General features: G+C 33.1%; 1 protein-coding gene across 5 annotated transcripts in view; it reads right to left on the minus strand.

Annotated features, from left to right (window-relative positions):
• Positions 1-6185: 6185 nt before the first annotated feature.
• The window catches only part of LOC148604084 (protocadherin-11 X-linked-like), a 34630-nt gene continuing 21303 nt past the window's right edge, over positions 6186-19512 (minus strand). For 3 of the 5 annotated variants that reach the window (XM_088547774.1, XM_088547775.1, XM_088547773.1), the window contains 6 exons: positions 13549-13625; positions 9448-12159; positions 8359-8421; positions 7344-7452; positions 6684-7070; positions 6186-6360 (listed from right to left, as the gene is read on the minus strand). In XM_088547774.1, the coding sequence (XP_088403900.1) occupies positions 6877-7070; positions 7344-7452; positions 8359-8421; positions 9448-12105 (3024 nt within the window). In that variant the 5' untranslated portion in view covers positions 12106-12159; positions 13549-13625 and the 3' untranslated portion in view covers positions 6186-6360; positions 6684-6876. Of the gene's footprint in view, positions 6361-6683; positions 7071-7343; positions 7453-8358; positions 8422-9447; positions 12160-12256; positions 12404-13548; positions 13626-19512 lie in introns of those variants that run through there. The other 2 variants (XM_088547777.1, XM_088547776.1) reach the window with 2 other exon arrangements.

Genomic DNA, 19512 nt, shown 5'->3' on the forward strand with positions numbered 1-19512 from the left:
TTCCATTTATATACTAAAGACAAAAGACGCTGTGACCTCAAGATCAGCGTTCTTTTTTATGCAGGTATTTGTAACTTGTAACAAGTATAAAACCGCGAGGGACCATTCTGGGCAGTCATGCCCTTCTCTCCATCATTTCTGTAATTATTACCATTGTATGTAGTAAGCAATGGACGAATTAATTAGATTTTCATCGAAAGACAAATGAACCGTCATATTTTGATTTGCAGCAATTAGCCCAAAAGGACTGAATCAACAATCATAAGGGTGCCTATCTTCTCCATCTTGGCAGAAATTGATTTAAAGTCGCAAACTTGTCAAAATCCAAAACCACTGGACAAATCTAAACAATTATCAATCTGATTTAATCGGGAGAAGTATTTTTAATTTGTTTCTTTCTCTAAGATGCAGGTGATGTTGTCATTAATCTCGCTGACTATCTGGTATTGTCGCGAGTATAAAGTCAAGAAAGCACTTGAACCAGGACAATGGCGTGGAAAGTCGATCTGCGGATTGATCCTGTGTTTTTCTTTCGTCAAGACATAATGCAAATCCGTTGTAGTAGCAAAGAAAGAAATTAATGAATAAACAAACTTGACAGTGGAATGAAACATGATAATGAATTAAAAAGTCGCATCTGAGAAAGGGAATCAAAAACCGTCTAAGACAAGATCGGCTTCCGTGTTATGGCAAAGGCGTTTGGTGACGAAGTGACAAATCCGAAATAAATTGTTTATGTAAACAGGCAATGTTTGTTGAGTAAATAAAGTTCAAGACGTAGATTTTAGCTTTGTCAATCAAATTGAAATGAACATGTCGTGAACAAATTTGTATCTATTGTATAGTAGGATTTGTGACATTCTAAAAGATTTCAGTAACAATTTGTATCAAATATCGAGAATTCTGAAGTGCCTGAGAATAGAACAAAAAGATGTGACTCTAGCTGTGAATTCTTGTTACATCCCAGGCCGAATGTCAACCCAGATCGCTCAAAAGTCAGATCCTGTTTCAAAAAAATAATACAGGCGACATGAAAAATGCTGTGTGGCTATGAATATTTAATTATAATATGTTTGTTTAATATTTCTGTGCTCAAAATCTTCGGGGTATAAATCAAGCATTGAAAAAAAATATTTTTAAAAGGGTCACTTTTAACGTGATAACACATATGTGTTTTTTTTTTCTATTTTGTCATGCTTTTATCATTTTAATACACACAACACATCAAAATGGAGCGTTAAAAACTTGGAATTCGAGAAGTCACATGCAAGTGGTTGGTACGAATAAAATGTCGAATCAAAAGTTCTGTCGATCTGACACGTCAAACAAAATCTTACCCTCAGGTTACTTGAGTGCTGTTATAGTGGTAACACGATGGGACTAACATTTGAGTTTACATTACACTCCTCATCAAACATAACTCGTAATTAATCTGAGGTGTTATTAATTATTCTTAAACTCTCTGTATAACGACCTATTAAGACTCCCCAAAATCCAGTTGGTAGTACATATATTTGTTTGGACTGCGACCCTTGGGCTTCTGTTTACATTAAATCCTCGTTATCCTTTAATACAGTAGGTGTACAAAAAAAAAACAAAACAAAACAAAACAAAACAACAAAAACAACAAAAACAACAAAAAAACAAAAAAAGTTGTAGAATCTGATTACATGTACATTTTTCAGAATGAGTAATATTTTATCTATTCACGGTTGGTAACAACTCTCATCTAATACTTGGAATTTTATGTCATGAAATAACAGATCCTTTTTACTACCGATTCATATTTCCAACGAGTCATAGTTTTCCGTTCCTCGTTTGTCTACTCCAGACTTGACATTTTATAAGCAACTCGGCGGGTGTTTCTAGAAAAGTAGAGGACGCTTACCCTACCGGTGCACCTGGTCCATGCTCCCAGTTTTTAGTGGAGTTCGAGTTGCTCATTTGCTTTTTTTACTTTGTATGTATGATTTTAGTTACTTTATGTTCTTTGTTGTGTATGTCTGTTTTCCATGTCTGGTCTTTGTCCCTGGATTACATTCTTTTGATTACAGCTATAACCTTGGTTCCCTTGATTACTCTTTCACAATGTGGATCCTTAAAAAATAGAAAGACCTTCTGAAGATTCTCTATTCAAGATTATTATCCCAGTAGAATAGCAGTAAAATATATATTTACCAACTCTTTATACTTCTATTCCCCAGACTCATTGAAAATCCTGACTCAAAATCATAATACATCGTTACCAAAAAAGACGGTACACCTAGATACAAATATGTAGCTCTTGGTAGAGATTCCTCTTCTTTTGTAAAAAACAATTCCAAATCATCTTCCAAGTATACACAAGGAAATGTTTTCAAAATGCTGGAAATTTTTATGGACAGCATTTTCAACAAACGGTCGGCATTCCAATAGAACAAATTGCGCTTCTCTACTTACTGACCTATTCCTTCACTCTCATGAGGCTGACTTTATAGGATCTGATCCGAAAGAAGAAAATCGTTTAGCTTGATCCTTTAATCGCAGTTTACGCTAGATAGATGACGTATTATCGTTAAACAATCCTAGTTTCGTGGTTATGATACATCGTATCTACCCCAAAGAACTTGAGATATAGAATACTACAGACACTGTGAAGGCAGTCTCATATCTTGACCTACACTTAGAGATCGATGTAAAGGAAAACTATTGACCAAACTATACGACAAAATCGATGACTTTTCATTCAGTATTGTCAACTTTCCTTTCTTCTGCAGCAACATCCCTTCAGCACCTGCGTATGGAGTTTTCTTATTACAACTAATACGTTATGCCAGAGCTTGCCGTAACTACTCAGACTTTTTGTATGCGCTAGACTTCTTACAATTAGGCTTCTGGAACAGGGTTATTTTGCTACAAGATTGAAGCCATCACTACATAAGTTTTATGGTCGTCATCATGAACTCGTGGATCGTTAAGGTGTATCTATTTACACCATGAAAACTTATTTGTTCAACGTGTCAGAGTTTTCCTTTCCTCCTTCGACTACCCTGGACTTGACTTTTTTATGAGCAACTCGGCGAGTATTTCTAGAAAAGCAAAGGAGGCTTATCCTTCCGGTGCACCTGGTCCTTACTCCCTTTTCTAGGGGAGTCCGAGTTGCTCATTTAATTTTGTTACTTTGTATGTATTATTTTGGTTATCATTCGTTCTTTGTTGTGTGTGTCTATTTTCTTTGTCTGGTCTTTGCCCCTAGATTACAATGTACACTCTTTTGATTTCTGCTAGAGTCTTGTTCTCTTGATTGCTCTTTCACACTATCAATTATCCATTCCACAGGAAATTCGTGAACATGCCATTTCCTTTTTAAAAGGTGGTTACAGGAAAAAAACTTAATGAAAGATGTTTATTTGTACCATAAAAAGTTGCTATTGAAACAGGCAAAATGAGTCAATGAGGAAAAAAGTCACGGAAAGGGCAGCTTTTTGGTTTTATTGCTACAGTGTTATTTAAATTTTGAAGTAATGTTTTATCAGTCTGGAAGGAAAATCAAGGGAACCAGGATTCAAACGATAATCAGAAAGAGCATAAAAGACAGGAAAAACGACAAGACAACACCAGTCACACAACGAAGTACTTGACCAAAATAACACGGAACTACTATGTAAAAACCACAACTACGATGTAAAAACCACTAACTCATGGTTCCTACTTTGACCATATTCTCACTGTCAACTATAAAAGATGAGATACCGTACATGTATATCGTTAATCAATTAATTTCTTCTGTTCGTCTTCTTATTCTTCTTCCTCTGTGTAGTCATTCTGATTTGTTATCAGTGTTACAATGAATTGGTATCAGGTGGTAGATTTTTATAGGATTGTTTTCATAGTAGTGTTATATGAAAATTTAATAATGTCGCTATATTTTTTAGTTAGAGAGAAGTGCGTTGGATACACAATACACTTCAGAATAGCCACAAAAAGCTATCGGACATGACTTACTCTAATTTCAATGGTTTAATCAACGACCCCAGTTTTTTTGGTATGTTGTATCGTAGTTGTGCTTCACAGTATTAGCATCATCCATAAAAACCCAAATTTAGAATTTTCTTTCCATAATTATTGAGAAATTTGACCTTACAGATAATTAGTAGTGACGAATCAATTGAGTCCTTTTTTTACGGTATCATTGGTCAATTCTTATCCTCAAATATCATAATTTCCAACAACAGTTGCGAGTCTTCCAACCCATGGAGCACTCGCTGGGTCCGCCATTTATCAGGTAATATGACTTTACATGCATCGACTTGCTATCACCGTCTAACATGGCTCACCTTTGCTACAAATACATGTACAAGTATTCAAGGTCGTACATGTATCAATGATCGGCAATTGTAATAAGGACATTTGTGGTGGTATGTGTTCAGGAGTATTGTGTTGGTATGTGTGCAGGAGTATTGTGGTGGTACGTTGTTCAGGAGTATTGTGGCTTGTATGTGTGCAGGAGCATTGTGTTGTGGTGGTATGTGTACAGGAGCATTGTGTTGTGGTGGTATATTGTTAAGGAGTATTGTGATGGTACGTGTTCAGGAGTGTTGTGGTGGCATGTTATTCAGGAGCATTGTGGTGGTATGTGTTCAGGAGTATTGTGGTGGTATGTGTTCAGGAGTATTGTGGTGGTATGTTGTTCTGGAGTATTGTGGCATGTGTGCAGGAGTATTGTGGTTTGTATGTGTGCAGGATTATTGTGGTGGCATGTGTTCAGGAGCATTGTGTTGTGGTATATTGTTAAGGAGTATTATGGTGGTATGTGTGCATGTGTATTGTGGTGGTATGTGTTCAGGAGTGTTGTGGTGGTATGTTGTTCAGGAGCATTGTGGTGGTATGTGTTCAGGAGTATTGTGGTGGTATGTTGTTCTGGAGTATTGTGGCATGTGTGCAGGAGTATTGTTGTGGTATGTTGTTCAGGAGTATTGTGGTGGTATGTGTTCAGGAGTATTTTGGTGCTATGTTGTTCAGGAGTATTGTGGTGGTATGTTGTTCAGGAATATTGTGGTGGTATGTGTTCAGGAGTATTGTGGTGGTATGTTGTTCAGGAGTATTGTGGTGGTATGTGTTCAGGAGTATTGTGGTGGTATGTTGTTCAGGAGTATTGTGGTATGTGTTCAGGAGTATTGTGGTGGTATGTTGTTCAGGAGTATTGTGGTGGTGTGTGTGCAGGAGTATTGTGGTTGTACGTTGTTCAGGAGTATTGTGGTTTGTATGTGTTCAGGAGCATTGTGTTGTGGTGGTATATTGTTAAGGAGTATTGTGGTGGTTTGTGTGCATGTGTATTGTGGTGGTATGTTGTTCAGGAGTATTGTGGTGGTACGTCTTCAGGAGTATTGTGGTGGTATGTTGTTCAGGAGTATTGTGGTGGTATGTGTTCAGGAGTATTTTGGTGGTATGTTGTTCAGGAGTATTGTGATATGTGTGCAGGAGTATTGTGGTGGTATGTGTTCAGGAGTATTGTGGTAGTATGTTGTTCAGGAGTATTGTGGTGGTATGTTGTTCAGGAGTATTGTGGTATGTGTTCAGGAGTATTTTGGTGGTATGTTGTTCAGGAGTCTTGTGGTGGTATGTTGTTCAGAAGTATTTTGGTGGTATGTTGTTCAGGAGTACTGTGGTGGTATGTGTTCAGGAGTTTTGTGGTGGTATGTTGTTCAGGAGTATTGTGGTATGTGTTCAGGAGTATTGTGGTGGTATGTTGTTCAGGAGTGTTGTGGTATGTGTTCAGGAGTATTTTGGTGGCATGTTGTTCAGGAGTATTGTGGTGGTATGTTGTTCAGGAGTATTGTGGTGGTATGTGTTCAGGAGTATAGGTGTTCATTTGGTTCTGTTTGTTTCATAATCTTGTGAGTTTGCCCCTTATTGCGATTTTTGTTATTAATTGGTGTATTCCAACACCTGTCTTATCAAACAATTTTCTTGTTCTGAATGGTGCCTCATCATACATGATTTACTCCAGTTAAATCAATGTTTCTACATAAGTAGATTAGCTGTGTCAAGCTGTATTTCAATCAAAGATACCCTGTCTCTTTAGGCCCGTGAAATGTTCCCTTTTTTTTTTTAAATGTTTCTTGATATCATTTTAATACAATGTTTCCCTTTAATGAGTTTCCACTTCCATTTTCCTTTTCAGGTTTGAAATTAAAATATAAACAAACGTTTCATTATTTTATTTAAACAAACAAAATTTAACAACTATAAAATACATAACAAAGAATAGACCCTGTATATGGATTATCACATGACAATGAATCAGTATAAAAATATTTGGTTTTGGAGGTAATTAACTCCATCAGAAAGCACTGTTAACCATCAAGATTTATCTTCAACCTGTAATGGAAAAAATAAAGTAGACATGAAGTACAAATAAAAATAAATAGGTTAGTTTTGTTTATATTCTGTCAGTTTTTCAAGCTTAAAAAAAAACATATTTCAAAGACCCTTTTTAATCATTATGATGAATATTTTCCCTAAAAAATAAACTTGAACTGTCAGAATTTAATCATCTGTAGTATAAGTAACCTAAAGTTAAGTCACAAAAAGTGTTTTCAAATTGTTTTTTTTTCTTTTCATTACGAGGAAAAAGAAGTATCAATGGTCAATGATTGTAATAATGAGAAAAAAAAAGATAGAAAAAATGTATTGGTAAATACCTAAATGTAAGTGTAGAATCCCATTAACAGTCATCTCTGATATTTCTGGAGCTAAAACCTTTGTATAGTTATCCATATTGAACTGTCACTTATGTCTATTTAGTTTCACATGGTCTACTTTCACTTTGCAGACCACAACATCCTGATCATGTGGTATTATATTGCACTATACTGTATCCCTATAATGCCAATCCTATACATAGGATGGCACCCATTTATCTTTAGATTTCTGGCCATGTGACTTATGCCGTGGCCGATTGTCATACTGGTTCCCTGTATTTATGTTTGTAATGATTGTCAGTACATCATCAGCTCTGACGGGAGACTGATAGTTAGCTGGTAACATGTGTGGTAACTTTACTGACTTATGTGAGTAATTCCTTTCATCTAAAAATAAATCAAGTAAGTTTTCAATCAACATTTAGAATTTGTATTGAAATCTTTGATGTGGAATGCTGCTATTTTATTCATATAAATAATAATGAAAGGAAGTTTTCTTTTCTTCATGAATCATAAGTTGCTACTTTGCAAGTGTTCAAGAAGGTTGTCATACACATAATGAAAATTTAAAAAAACCACATAATTCTGCTCCTGTTTTAAGATTTTTCATGAATCATCAAAATGAAGGCAACTTATAAAATATTTTGCAAAAGTCCATACCATGTGACCCAGTAGTCTGTGTTGTATCTATATCGCTACTACCATGTCCACTGTCGGAATTTGTCGCTTCATCTGAAAATTCACTGATGTTGTCAAAACTATGGTGACCCTGAAAATAGAAAATATTAAATTGAGTTGTCACAATATTACCAATTATTTTAATAGTATAAAAAGCCCACATAAGGCACTTCATCATCGTTTTCTCATTAGAATTCCTGTTATAAAATAGAAGTCCTCCTCCCTGCGACAGTTTTGGCAACTGATAATTATGTTCCATAAACCTGGTGTAACTCCATACATAAAGTTTGTAATACATAATAATTAACTTACAGAAGACACTTTCAGCCTAAGATAGAGTGGCTAAGATGTGAATAGGGGAAATTGTGAGACCTAATTAACATAGCAATAGCTTCAGTTTGATGTATCACTGGGTGATTATATTACTTCCTAAAACTACCAATTATAAAATATTATGTAAATTAGGTCAATTGTTTAAGGTCAAGTTAAGATATACAGGGGGTATAGGGGTATCAATATTGATATCCATCATAACAAACCATTTAAAAAGTTAAAGAAGTACTTGACTATTTTAAGCCAAACAAGAAGTTTTTACACCTGCCTCATTAATCTTTGTAATCCTGAAGATCAGAATAATTGCCAGATAAACATATGCTGGGGTCAACCATATAGTCACTTCCACAATTTTTACCAACTTTTCATATGAACCACTTTTTTTCAAAATACAGTTTAATCCAAGGTCAAAAGATTTGAAAGTTTTTTTTTTTTTATCATACCCATAATCTCAAGTCCCCTTTCACTGACAGATTCGAGAGAAAATGGGGATCAGCATTTTGGTTGATTGTATAAAAAATCACTCGAGCTCCATCCTTAGGTCAGTCAATGGCCCCACCCCATCTTTTGAATTTCTTGATCTGTACTGCCTTTCCAGAGTGGTAGATACAAATTGTTTTGAAAAAAAGGGAGATACCTTATGATTTAACATTTTATTACCAACCGTTTGTTTTGGTAGGTCAACATGTAGATCTTTCTTGCTTATTCTGTACTTGTCAGGCAGCTTCTGAAGAAAAAAACAAGTTATGCTGTTGATAAAATGTCCTTTTTATCATCCAAATTAAACTATTAGGAGTTTACTACATATCTTAACTGTCACTTTATTTCTACCTAATTGAGTAAACATGATCATTTCTTACAAACCATTGCTTTGATCCTCCATTTCACTTAAAGCAAACATTTATTGTATAAATCTTTTGTAACATGAAATAAAATAAGCTTTAAAAAAACATATTAAGACTTTTTGTGCTCTGTCTTTTGTCCTTCAAAATTTTTATATGGTGAACTGTATAATGGTCTCTTTAAAATGTACATGTGGAAAGCACACATGTACACACAGAACTTGTCACTCAGTTTTATTTATTAACATAAATTGACAACTTTGTAATAATACTTTCACCTTGTCATAAGTTGTATTAAAACAGTTATTCTAACTCTAAGGTAGGCCTGATAAATACCCTAATCCCCTGTCAGGTACTTGACAATACCATGAGACTATTTAGCAGATAGTACATACATCATTACTAAAAACAAGGATTACTATGTAAGCTGGAGATTGTTGTTACATATACAGAATATTTGTAACTTCTAACCACAGATATATTTATTACTCTTCACAATGACTAACACATCCAATGGCGTGAAATAAATAATAATATTTGACAAAGAAATAAACCTGAACATTATTATATCAAATACTTCTGACTCTTACAGTTTATAATGACTAAATTTTATCCAAAAACCTACTACACTTGCAAGTCCCCTTTTTGAATTTGAAAATGGCCATATATATAAACAAATAAATATAACTTGACCAAGTTTTGTAAACCAATTAAAATAAAGTGAATGTTTTTTTTTCGAAGTATCATCTGGAAATCATAAGTCTGACAGACAACATAGACAGACCAACAAATGAACACCAGGACTTCTTTATACCCCTGATTCTCGTCAAGTTTGAATAATTATCTATTAACACATTCATGCATATGTAAAGTATATCTATACGGCTTTGATATAGCTGGGATAATCTTACCTCAAAATCATTGAATACTGACTTTGTAGAACTGGTATTACACAACTCCATGTTTTCTGAATCATCATCGATGGAGAAGCTGACTTCTTTCTTCTTCTTTATCTCCAAGTCTTTATTTCCTGCCACTCCATTCATTGCTACTTTTGACTGAGGCGTGATCTGAGAGAATGTCCTAGGTTTTTGATTCAGTGCCTTATCTTTATATCGTAGAACCAATATAATGGCGATCATTGCAGCTGATATGACAATTGTCAGAGCCACAACTACTATAGATATCATCATGTTTCTGCTCCCATTCTCAGATTTTAGGGGATTGGTAGAAGAATTAGTAAAAAGCAGTGTTATTTTTAACACAGTGGAACTTTTTAACCTCCTATTACTGCCATTGTCACTGACCTCAATATTGAGTGGGTATGTTTTGTCAGAGATCAGTGGAACAGTTTTCCTCAGGTATAACTTCCCATTTGTGGACTCCATTATGAACACATTTTCTTCATTACCCGTTGTAATATTGTAAGTCAGCTGACTATTACGTCCAACCTCATCCACATCATGTGCTTTTACTTGTGTTATAAAAGTACCGATATCAACAGAATACGGTATTCTAACGGTATTGTTGGTATTAGTTGGGTATGTTATATTGGGTCTGTTGTCATTGTCATCAATAACATAAACCCTAACAACAATAGAAGCTGACCTCTGTGGTGACCCCTGATCCTTAGCAACAACCTTGAACTGGTAACTACTTTGCTGTTCTCTGTCAAGTTTCATAGTGGCAAAGATATCCCCTTGTGGATAGACGATAAAGGGCACACTAGAACCAGGAGCAAGAGAAAATAAAATGTCAGAATTATCTGTTCCTTTCTGATCTTTATCAAAAGCACTGACAGTCCCAACAGTGTTTTTGGTGTCACTATTCTCTTCAACAAAAAACTGATAAAATTGAACATCAAAGTATGGAGCATTGTCATTCATGTCTTTGACAGTTAGAATTACAGACCCAGTGCCAGTCAGTGGTGGGTTTCCACTGTCAACTGCAAGGACAGTAAATTTGTATACTTCTGCAGTTTCACGGTCTAAGGGTTTGTCTGCTGTCACAACTCCAGAAATTGAGTTTATAGAAAACCTGTCTTCAGAGTCATTATCCAAGAAATATTGTACCATGTTATTTGGACTGAGGTCATCATCTCTGGCAGAAACTTTTGTGATAAGAGTTCCTGGTGAATTATTTTCATCAACTGAGGCAAAATAATTTGTAGAAAAGAATTCAGGAGCACAGTCATTACCATCTAGAACTCTGACATCGAAAGTCTTGGTGGAGCTTTTGACTGGTGACCCCTGATCTTTACAGACAACCAGTATATTATGATAATCCTGAGTTTCACGGTCAAACATTTTCCTAATAACCACAAGATATCCTTTCTTATTTGTTATTGGCTGAAGAGACAGAAATTCTCCAGATATACTACACGTAACATTCCCATTTGGTCCTGTGTCAGAGTCCTCAACACTCAATGATGCTAGCACAGATGCAATATTTGTGGATTCAGAAATGTTAACCACACCATTTCCACCAGGTAACAGGAAATTGACTCTAAGTTCTGGTTTGTTGTTACCAGTATCCAAAATGTTAATGTATACAGTGGCTTGAGAACTTTTGGGTGATCTCCCCTGATCACTTGCATCAATGTAAATTTTGAAATTTTTTCCAGCTTCATAAACAATATTTCCAATCACAGATATGAATCCAGTAGTTTTATTAATTGCAAAGAGACTGTTTATAGAATCAAGTCCAGACTGACGAGAACTAAAGCTATAAATAACTTTCCCGTTTTCACCAATATCCTTATCTGTTGCAGAAACAGCGAGGATATCTGCCCCTTGACTTGTCCCTTCTGCAATGCTTATGTTATAAATGCTTTGAACAAAGACAGGAGAGTTATCATTATCATCCAGAACTTGAATAGTTATAGTAGCTGTGCCAGCATTTGATGGAGTACCACCATCTTTAGCTATGATTTTTAGGTGGTAATTGTCTGTCTGTTCACGATCTAAAGTCTGCTGTAGCACAAGATTCAACCAAAAACCACCATCCACCTTTGGCTGAGAATCAAGATAGAAAGGACCATTGTCTGGAACAATTTCATAACTTTGAACAGAGTATTGAGGACTAGAGTCATGGTCAGTTGCATCTGTGATAGATAGGGAAGTACTAATAGTTGCAGATTCTAAGATCTGTAAGTTTATTGTGTTGGTGGGGAAGGATGGAAAATGGTCATTTTTGTCTTCTACTGTGACATGAACAGTGTAAATTCTAAATATAGATGGCACAGTTATAGATCTAATGACTATGTCAAATGTCAGAACACAAGTATCTCCAAAGTCACAGACACTCTCCCTGTCTATCTGAATCTTAGTCTGTAAATCTCCTGTTTTGTCATTGATTATGAACAAATTCTCAATATCTGTTTTATCAAGAAAAGTATATCTAAGATTATCAAATTCCTGAGTCGACATATTGGCACCAAATCCACTACTTGTAGCTAGATTGCCCACTAAAGTATCCAGTGGCATTTCTTCCATTATCTGGAAGTTAATGTTTTCTCCATGACAAATGATTGTAAGGTATAGCAGTCCAATGATAATGTACAGCACCATTTTATCTTGTATTTATTACTCCAGCTGGTCAGATTTCAGGTTGATACTTCATACCTGCAAAAAAGAATCAATATTGTGAAAAAATCTTAAAAAATTCAGAAATATTTAAAAAAAATTAAAAGAAAAGTTGTCTCTTAACAAATAAAAATACCTGTAGCTGTTCTGGGCAACTGAGTTTTCTTTTTATATCTGTTCTAAAAAAATTCTCTGTGGCAATGGTTACTGTAGTCAAAAGCCTTACTATTTTTGAGAGGATTATCAATGAACAAGTACATGTACTCCAAAATAAAAGGTAGCAAGGGTTTGACATGCACATCCCTATCCAGATTTATCAAATGGACACTTTTATGTTGAAGATAACTCAAAGATTATAAAGTTTTCACTATGATAAAAATCTCAACAGCCAATCATGGCCGAAGCATTAGTCATCATCTACCCAAATAACCCTATCATCTTATAAAAATGTGCTGGGTTTCATACTTTAAAACAAAACCCATCTCCTAGAATGGCAGGATTTATGATTGTAATGTTTCATCGGTGTGTTGGTTTAATGTCCAGCAGTTTTCTAGATAACACACAATAAAAATCCAATAAATAAGAAAAACTACCAATACTGGTCATAACAACTAGAAAATTTAATTTTCCCTTGTCTTAAAATCCTGGGTAGAAAAGCACAATGACCATCCTTTACTTGAACTGATACTTTGTGTGATATCATTAATTAGATTGATGGGCCTAATAAAGTTCATTCTTAAATAAACAAGTTTATCTTGATATTGACAGAGATTTCAATGTGGACATGAGAAATGGTGTGAAGTAGATTTCTATGGTCTCAGAAAGCCTGCAGATATTTGGTGTCATAAATTAAACATGACTTCATTTTCAATAAAAAAAAATGTTTTACATTACAGACATTTAAATTGTCCTTAATTTATGTGTTTTAACAGCTCTATTAAGTTACAGACATAATTTAAGTCATAGAAATCTCCAACACAACAGTAGTCAATATGCTACATCAAAAACATAAGTTTATTAAAATCAATTCAACACTGCATTTAAACAACAAATGTACTGGCATTTTTCCTCCTAGCTCAAATCTCATAATAAAATATCTAGATCAGATTACAGTGGGACCTCTTTTATCAATTTATCAAACTTCAATTCTCATTTTAAAAAAGATTGTGATTTAAGTTTGTCATCAAATAAATCCTTAAATTATCTAAGTTTATGACTTACCGATGGAAGATAACTCTTTACAAATATATTACTCTAACAGGGAGACAACTTTTTATAAATGTGGTAGCCTAGCAAGTGAATGATTTTCTTCTGTTGTCAAATGACATAATTTCATAAATTATTTTAAAGAAAATGTCTAAAGCCATACTTGATAAAATATAACTTAGTGTGTATAATACAAATTTCAATGATGTCTAAGTAACATACCCAAATTTTATGATCCTCTAAGATTCTTCATAAAACAATCATTTTAAAAAATCAGAATAGACAGTCACTTCTTATTCCTACAAAATAAGAATATATATGTAAAGGAAAAATCCTATCTCATATCGATAATTTGACAACCTCTGTTTCACTTTTAAATATATCTAATGGAAACCCTATCTTATGGAAGTTACATATATAGAGGTGATGTAGCAATTAAATCAACTTAATACACATTAGCTGAGTAAACATTTGGATAAATAAAAATTTTACCCCTGATTGAGAACAAACTTATACAACAAAGACATCACATGGACATAGAGATCTTCTTTTATTCCCACCTCTGTGTTTGTGTACCAAATAATGGCTATACCTCAGTTGGTATTATTGAGAGGTGTGAAAGCTACATATTTTCAATTAATTTATTTACATCTATGTTCCAATAAGATTATCTCCCTTTAACAAAGTAAATACCAACTCCTGTTAGTATTTTGAAGGGAGATGTTTGTTTTAAGGAAAACGTTGACTCAGAAATAAAAATATCATCTGTTACAGGATGCCGATTGTATGGAGACACCTGAAAGAATTCAGATTGCTGACAGTCATATTTCAGATTTTTGAAAATAATTATTTGAACAATTTCCTGATATTTTAGTCATGTTATTCATAATTTGTCTCTGTGTGATGGACAATGTATTAAAGAAAAAATCCACTGAGACAATACGGATATTCTAAAATCAACAAAATAATTATAATGTTTCTCAGAGTTTCAATTTTTTGAAAAATATGCTAATTTTTTATAACAGAAACTGAATATTTTATCTCTCAAATTTTCTATCAAATATGTGCAAAAGAATACTGAAATGAAAGCAAAGAAGTCATTGAAAAATAACTCAGCAGAGAAATTATATTGCAATTAACACAGAATTTTTGGCCAAAGAATAAATAAAAATATGACAATACTTCCCATACTACTGACCTCTTCTGATAGCTTCCTCATTAGATATCTTATAGTGGTAATTTTATAGTCAAAACTAACACCAAACTGAACTTAATGTCACTAACTTTTATACTAGACCTTGGACAAGTACCCTAGCCACCAAACAGAGCTTAATGTCACTAACTTTTATACTAGACCTTGGACAAGTACCCTAGCCATCAAACAGAACTTAAAACTTTTATACTAGACCTTGGACAAGTACCCTAGCCACCAAACAGAGCTTAATGTCACTAACTTTTATACTAGACCTTGGACAAGTACCTTAGCCATCAAACAGAACTTAATGTCACTAACTTTTATACTAGACCTTGGACAAGTACCCTAGCCATCAAACATTAACAAATGTAGGTATTATACTCACGTCAATTAGAACCTGTCTTACACTCTTCTTCTCAATAAAAGTAAACAATTTGTTCTTTTACTCCATTTTTTACAATGAAGATCAAACTTTTCAATACTTCAATAATTCTATTAAAACCTTTGTGTACAGTCCTTACAGAAAATCTCACTTCAACATGATTCCTCTACTAGTTTAAATATTTGTTGAGGATATAGACCCTACTTCTGAAGAAAGTTAAGCTAGGGATTAAACAGTGGGCCACTGGTTATGAAAAGGGCTAGTCATTACTAGGTTATTAGTTAGTTACCATTAAATATCTTCATTATAACATTTTTTTTTATAGTTATTGGTTCAGATATATTCTTGTTTCATTCCCTTGAAATCTGGAGAGACATAAGATATGGTTTGAATTGCTATTTTGGGACTCTATTTTTTATCTGTCCTGATTTTTCATAACTGAATTCAGATATTGTCAGCACATCCTTATCATATTTGCAATGCATTATCACCCCAAAGTAATAAATGAAGAAAGCAACCAAGTAATGGTTTATATAAAAAATATTTTATTTTTAAAACTTCTTCAAAATTGAAAAAAACCCTGCAAAATGTGTCCCTCCTCAAACTAAACCTAGAAACTTTCCTATATATCATATACTTTCAAGGAAATTATAAGTAACCTGTAACGATGAGGACTATTTACATAAATTTAACATCATTCAAAAAATGTATGTGTATAAATTATTTTTCCTATTCCTATCACCAAATGATACATTATTTAAATGTTCAATGGAGAACAAAAACACTTCCTATGTACATGTTTATAATAGAACACTAATATGATGATGTTTCAGATTTAGACATTTTAAGCAGTCTATGTTAATAATAGAATTATCAACAATCAATTCTTGACCTAAAATAACTTCTATCACTATTGTTCTCAGTCATTCACCAGAGATATAAACATAAAACCTTCATAATACTTCCATTATCTTTACTTATCTTTACCTCCTACATTTAAAACTGTATTATTTTGCATGGTACATTTATATCTCAATAACATTTAGTTCTGCAAAAATATTAATTAATTCAATAAAGATGTCTTACGCGCATTTATGTACACATCGATTTTCAACTGGTTGCAACCAAACAAAAGTAAGAAAATAAAAGGAAAGAACAAATTTAATAGAAATATACAGCAGTGTTGCAGTAATGGGATAAATTAAGTAAAATAAATTATCAGCATTTCTGATACAACTTAATTGTCAAATTTACCAAGAATTTGGATTTAAACAGGACAAATATTTAACATTTGATATCTTTTTGTGAAATCAGTTACAATAATTTATATTCAATATATCAATATCATGTGTCTCTAACTTTTCTAACAACAGTACCTTAAAATTTGAATGGAATATCTTATATGACAGGAAACTCTCAAGAAAAATGAAACCAACATCAACACAACACACAGCCTAGCATGATTCCAGTCAATTTCACCAAACTGTAATTCATGTGCACTAATTGAAATACATTTAAATGTCGGCAATATCCATTGACTTAATATCTCCAGTTATTATTCTTCCCTAATGTCTTGTTTAGTTAAAGCTAAATTACAGAGGTCCATCTCCAGTCTTGTTAATGCTCTGTAATGTGAATTTAGACCAAATTTGACCAGTGTGTAACAATTGTCTAAATTACAAAAGTTTTGTTCAGATAAATCATAGTGGACGGTAATGGCCGTTTATGACAAAACCAATCAGAGCCTCCCACTGATCAATGACCAAACTGATATCTCTCTGTCAAGGAAGAAACCAGTCTAATGGATGCTACCTGTACAGGTATACAGACTGACCACTGGTCATGTCGGCAGATCAGAAAAAAAATAATCTCCTCTGATGTTAGCAACTATCTCATTATGATGCATTTAAAATGTAGCCAGATGTTCATATTTAAAGATTTCAAAAGCAAAAAAAGTTTCCTTAAATATGGTAAGCAAATCAAAATGCTAGATAATCAAAATAGACACAATTTTTTCTTTTTTCTCAAAACACAAATAAATTAGATCTAAAAATCCTACCTTATTTAAATGCTACTTGATAAATCACCACTTAATAAAATAATAAATCCTGAAAATGTTTACTAACATAGTCTAACATTGAAGTCCTTTTAATACAGGTACCTGAACAGGTTAGTGGACCACTGTAAACTGGTCCAGACATACAGCTCTATACTCAGATAGGCCAGACAATTAAATTATCACCTTCATATGAAGTGAAGTGACCATTTAATTACAGAATAAAAGGGACACAACTAATGTGATAAAATTTTAACCAGACATGCATATTGCTGGTATTGAAGGGTATTGTCCTGTTAATTAGCCAGGAGTAATAATTCTCTCCATGTTAATTGGATTAGCATGTCTGGACCAGGTATATCCCCAGGAGTAAGACAACTGTTGTTTTATGATCATTCCACACAATCTCTTTGAGAAAGATATCAACATTTGGTAATTAATATACTGATAAAATATCTTAGTGAAAAACAGCAAGGAGACCATGTTTGAAAGGAGGAATGAAGAAGTGAATGATTATATAGTTAAGGAATGAGTTTTCAAATAATAAAAATACACTAGCTTCTATTCCCATGGTACATGTAGTAAAAATTGAATATAAATGAGAACATTCTTTAATTAGTTTCTTCGCCTTGCTAAGAGGATGTCTAAATGAATGCCTTAAAAATAAATGCATTTAAATATGAATTCCACACAACAACGCTTTCAAAAAACCCATAAGTACTCACAAGAAAAGAAATAACCAGAAATCCAAATGCAATCCTACAACTTCCTCTTCAGCATAGTTTCACTAACACCTGATGTTATTGAAGAGCCTTTAGCCAAAAATATGTCTCAGGACACAGAAAGTCATTTATACAATATATATTGAAAAATTACATGAAGTTTTGTTTCAGTTGTGTGAAACATGTTCCATTTCAAAGCCATAAGCTAAAACATGAAAAAAACTAAACAAAATGGTCCAATGCATCAATTTGTTCAATAATTTTTCATCTTTAATTGGTGATAAATAAATATTTTATTACAAAAAAAAGACATACTCATATTCCATTTGTCCATATTGACAAATTAATGTCACATGTCACATTCACTTTGTTTCTACAAGGTGTAAAATTTATTTAAACATGAAAAAATGTTTTTTACAAGACTCATATTGCCAAAGGAAAAAAGTTGTAAAGGAGAAATTAAGTGATGTTACATTTGATGCATGTTGCTTTTTCTCCTGGGCAAAGTAAAGGGGTCACTAATTTTATACAGTCATACTGGAAAAATTTATTGTAATTAAAAATGTTTAGAAGAAAGAAATTTTTCACTCAAAACTTAGGGCTCTTGTTACTAAAGAGATTCAATGTCATCACAGGCAAAAATGAGTCACATTAACTTAATGTTACGGTTAAATTAGTATTAGATTAACCTTTAAATGAATGTTAAGTTAACGTTAACTGAGCCCTTGATTGTTAATGAACATTAAAATTTAATGTTAACTTAACATTACCTTAACACTAATTTAACGCTGATGGAACATTATCACAAAACAGTAAACTAAAAGATTTATCTTTTAACTTTTTTAAAAAAGCAAACTATTTCTGAAAACAAAAAAAGTTCCAATTTAAAGACTTACAAAACTTTGACTATGACATGTGGTCTTAATGTGTGAAGTTATTCCCATTTGGACCATAAAACACACACTACAAGGGCTTGTTAATGCTATGATGTATGGGACAATTAAAGGGACATAACTCAACACTTCTGTCATTATTACATGATATTATAACCATTATGGTTAATGTAGAACAATGTTGTTATGGCAGGGATGCAGTTTTTATACTCAGTTTCAACTTAAGTTTGACGTTTATTTCTATTGGTGTAAAGGAGACAAATATTTTACAACAAACAAAATTAAACCTTTTCAGCAGAGGCCAGTAGTTTTTGGGAAAAGCCGATGAGTTCGAGCTACCACTGTACTATCTACTATGGGTAATGTTTGAGCTACCAGTGGAGCTACCAGTGTACTATCTAAAAATCTATGGAAAAACATCTTTAAGTTTTAAAATACCATTAGAAAATCAATGTTGAAAAAATATTTTTCAGAAAATTTTTAACCAATCTTGACATATATATGGAAATAATACTAATAATTTCTTATTTTCAGTAAAATTTTGTATTGATCAAATAAAATTTTTATGTATCCACTTTCCATATCATCTTCAAAAGTCTTCTGTCAAAAAGATTAAAATACTCTATTTTAATTTCCTCTCCACAGCTACAAATGACATATACAACAAAACCCAAGGATATACCTTACAAGTGATATTAAACTAACAACATTGTTTTTTTATTAATGTTTTTGCTCATTCCTTCTGGTATTTCTATGGCCAGATAAAGAACACACAGAAAGGTCATAATCTTATATTTCCTTAACCTGAATATATCACAATATCTTATTAAAATTCAAATATAGATTTTATCTTAACAAATATAAAGATTGTCATCACTTATTATTAAAAATTAGAATTTAGAGACATGAAGTAAAGATTGGAAAACCGATACATTAAA

Source organism: Perna viridis, chromosome 10, assembly GCF_037379345.1.
Source record: "Perna viridis isolate PV_CMFRI_1.1 ecotype Kerala chromosome 10, ASM3737934v1, whole genome shotgun sequence".
Classification (NCBI taxonomy): Eukaryota; Metazoa; Mollusca; class Bivalvia; order Mytilida; family Mytilidae; genus Perna; species Perna viridis.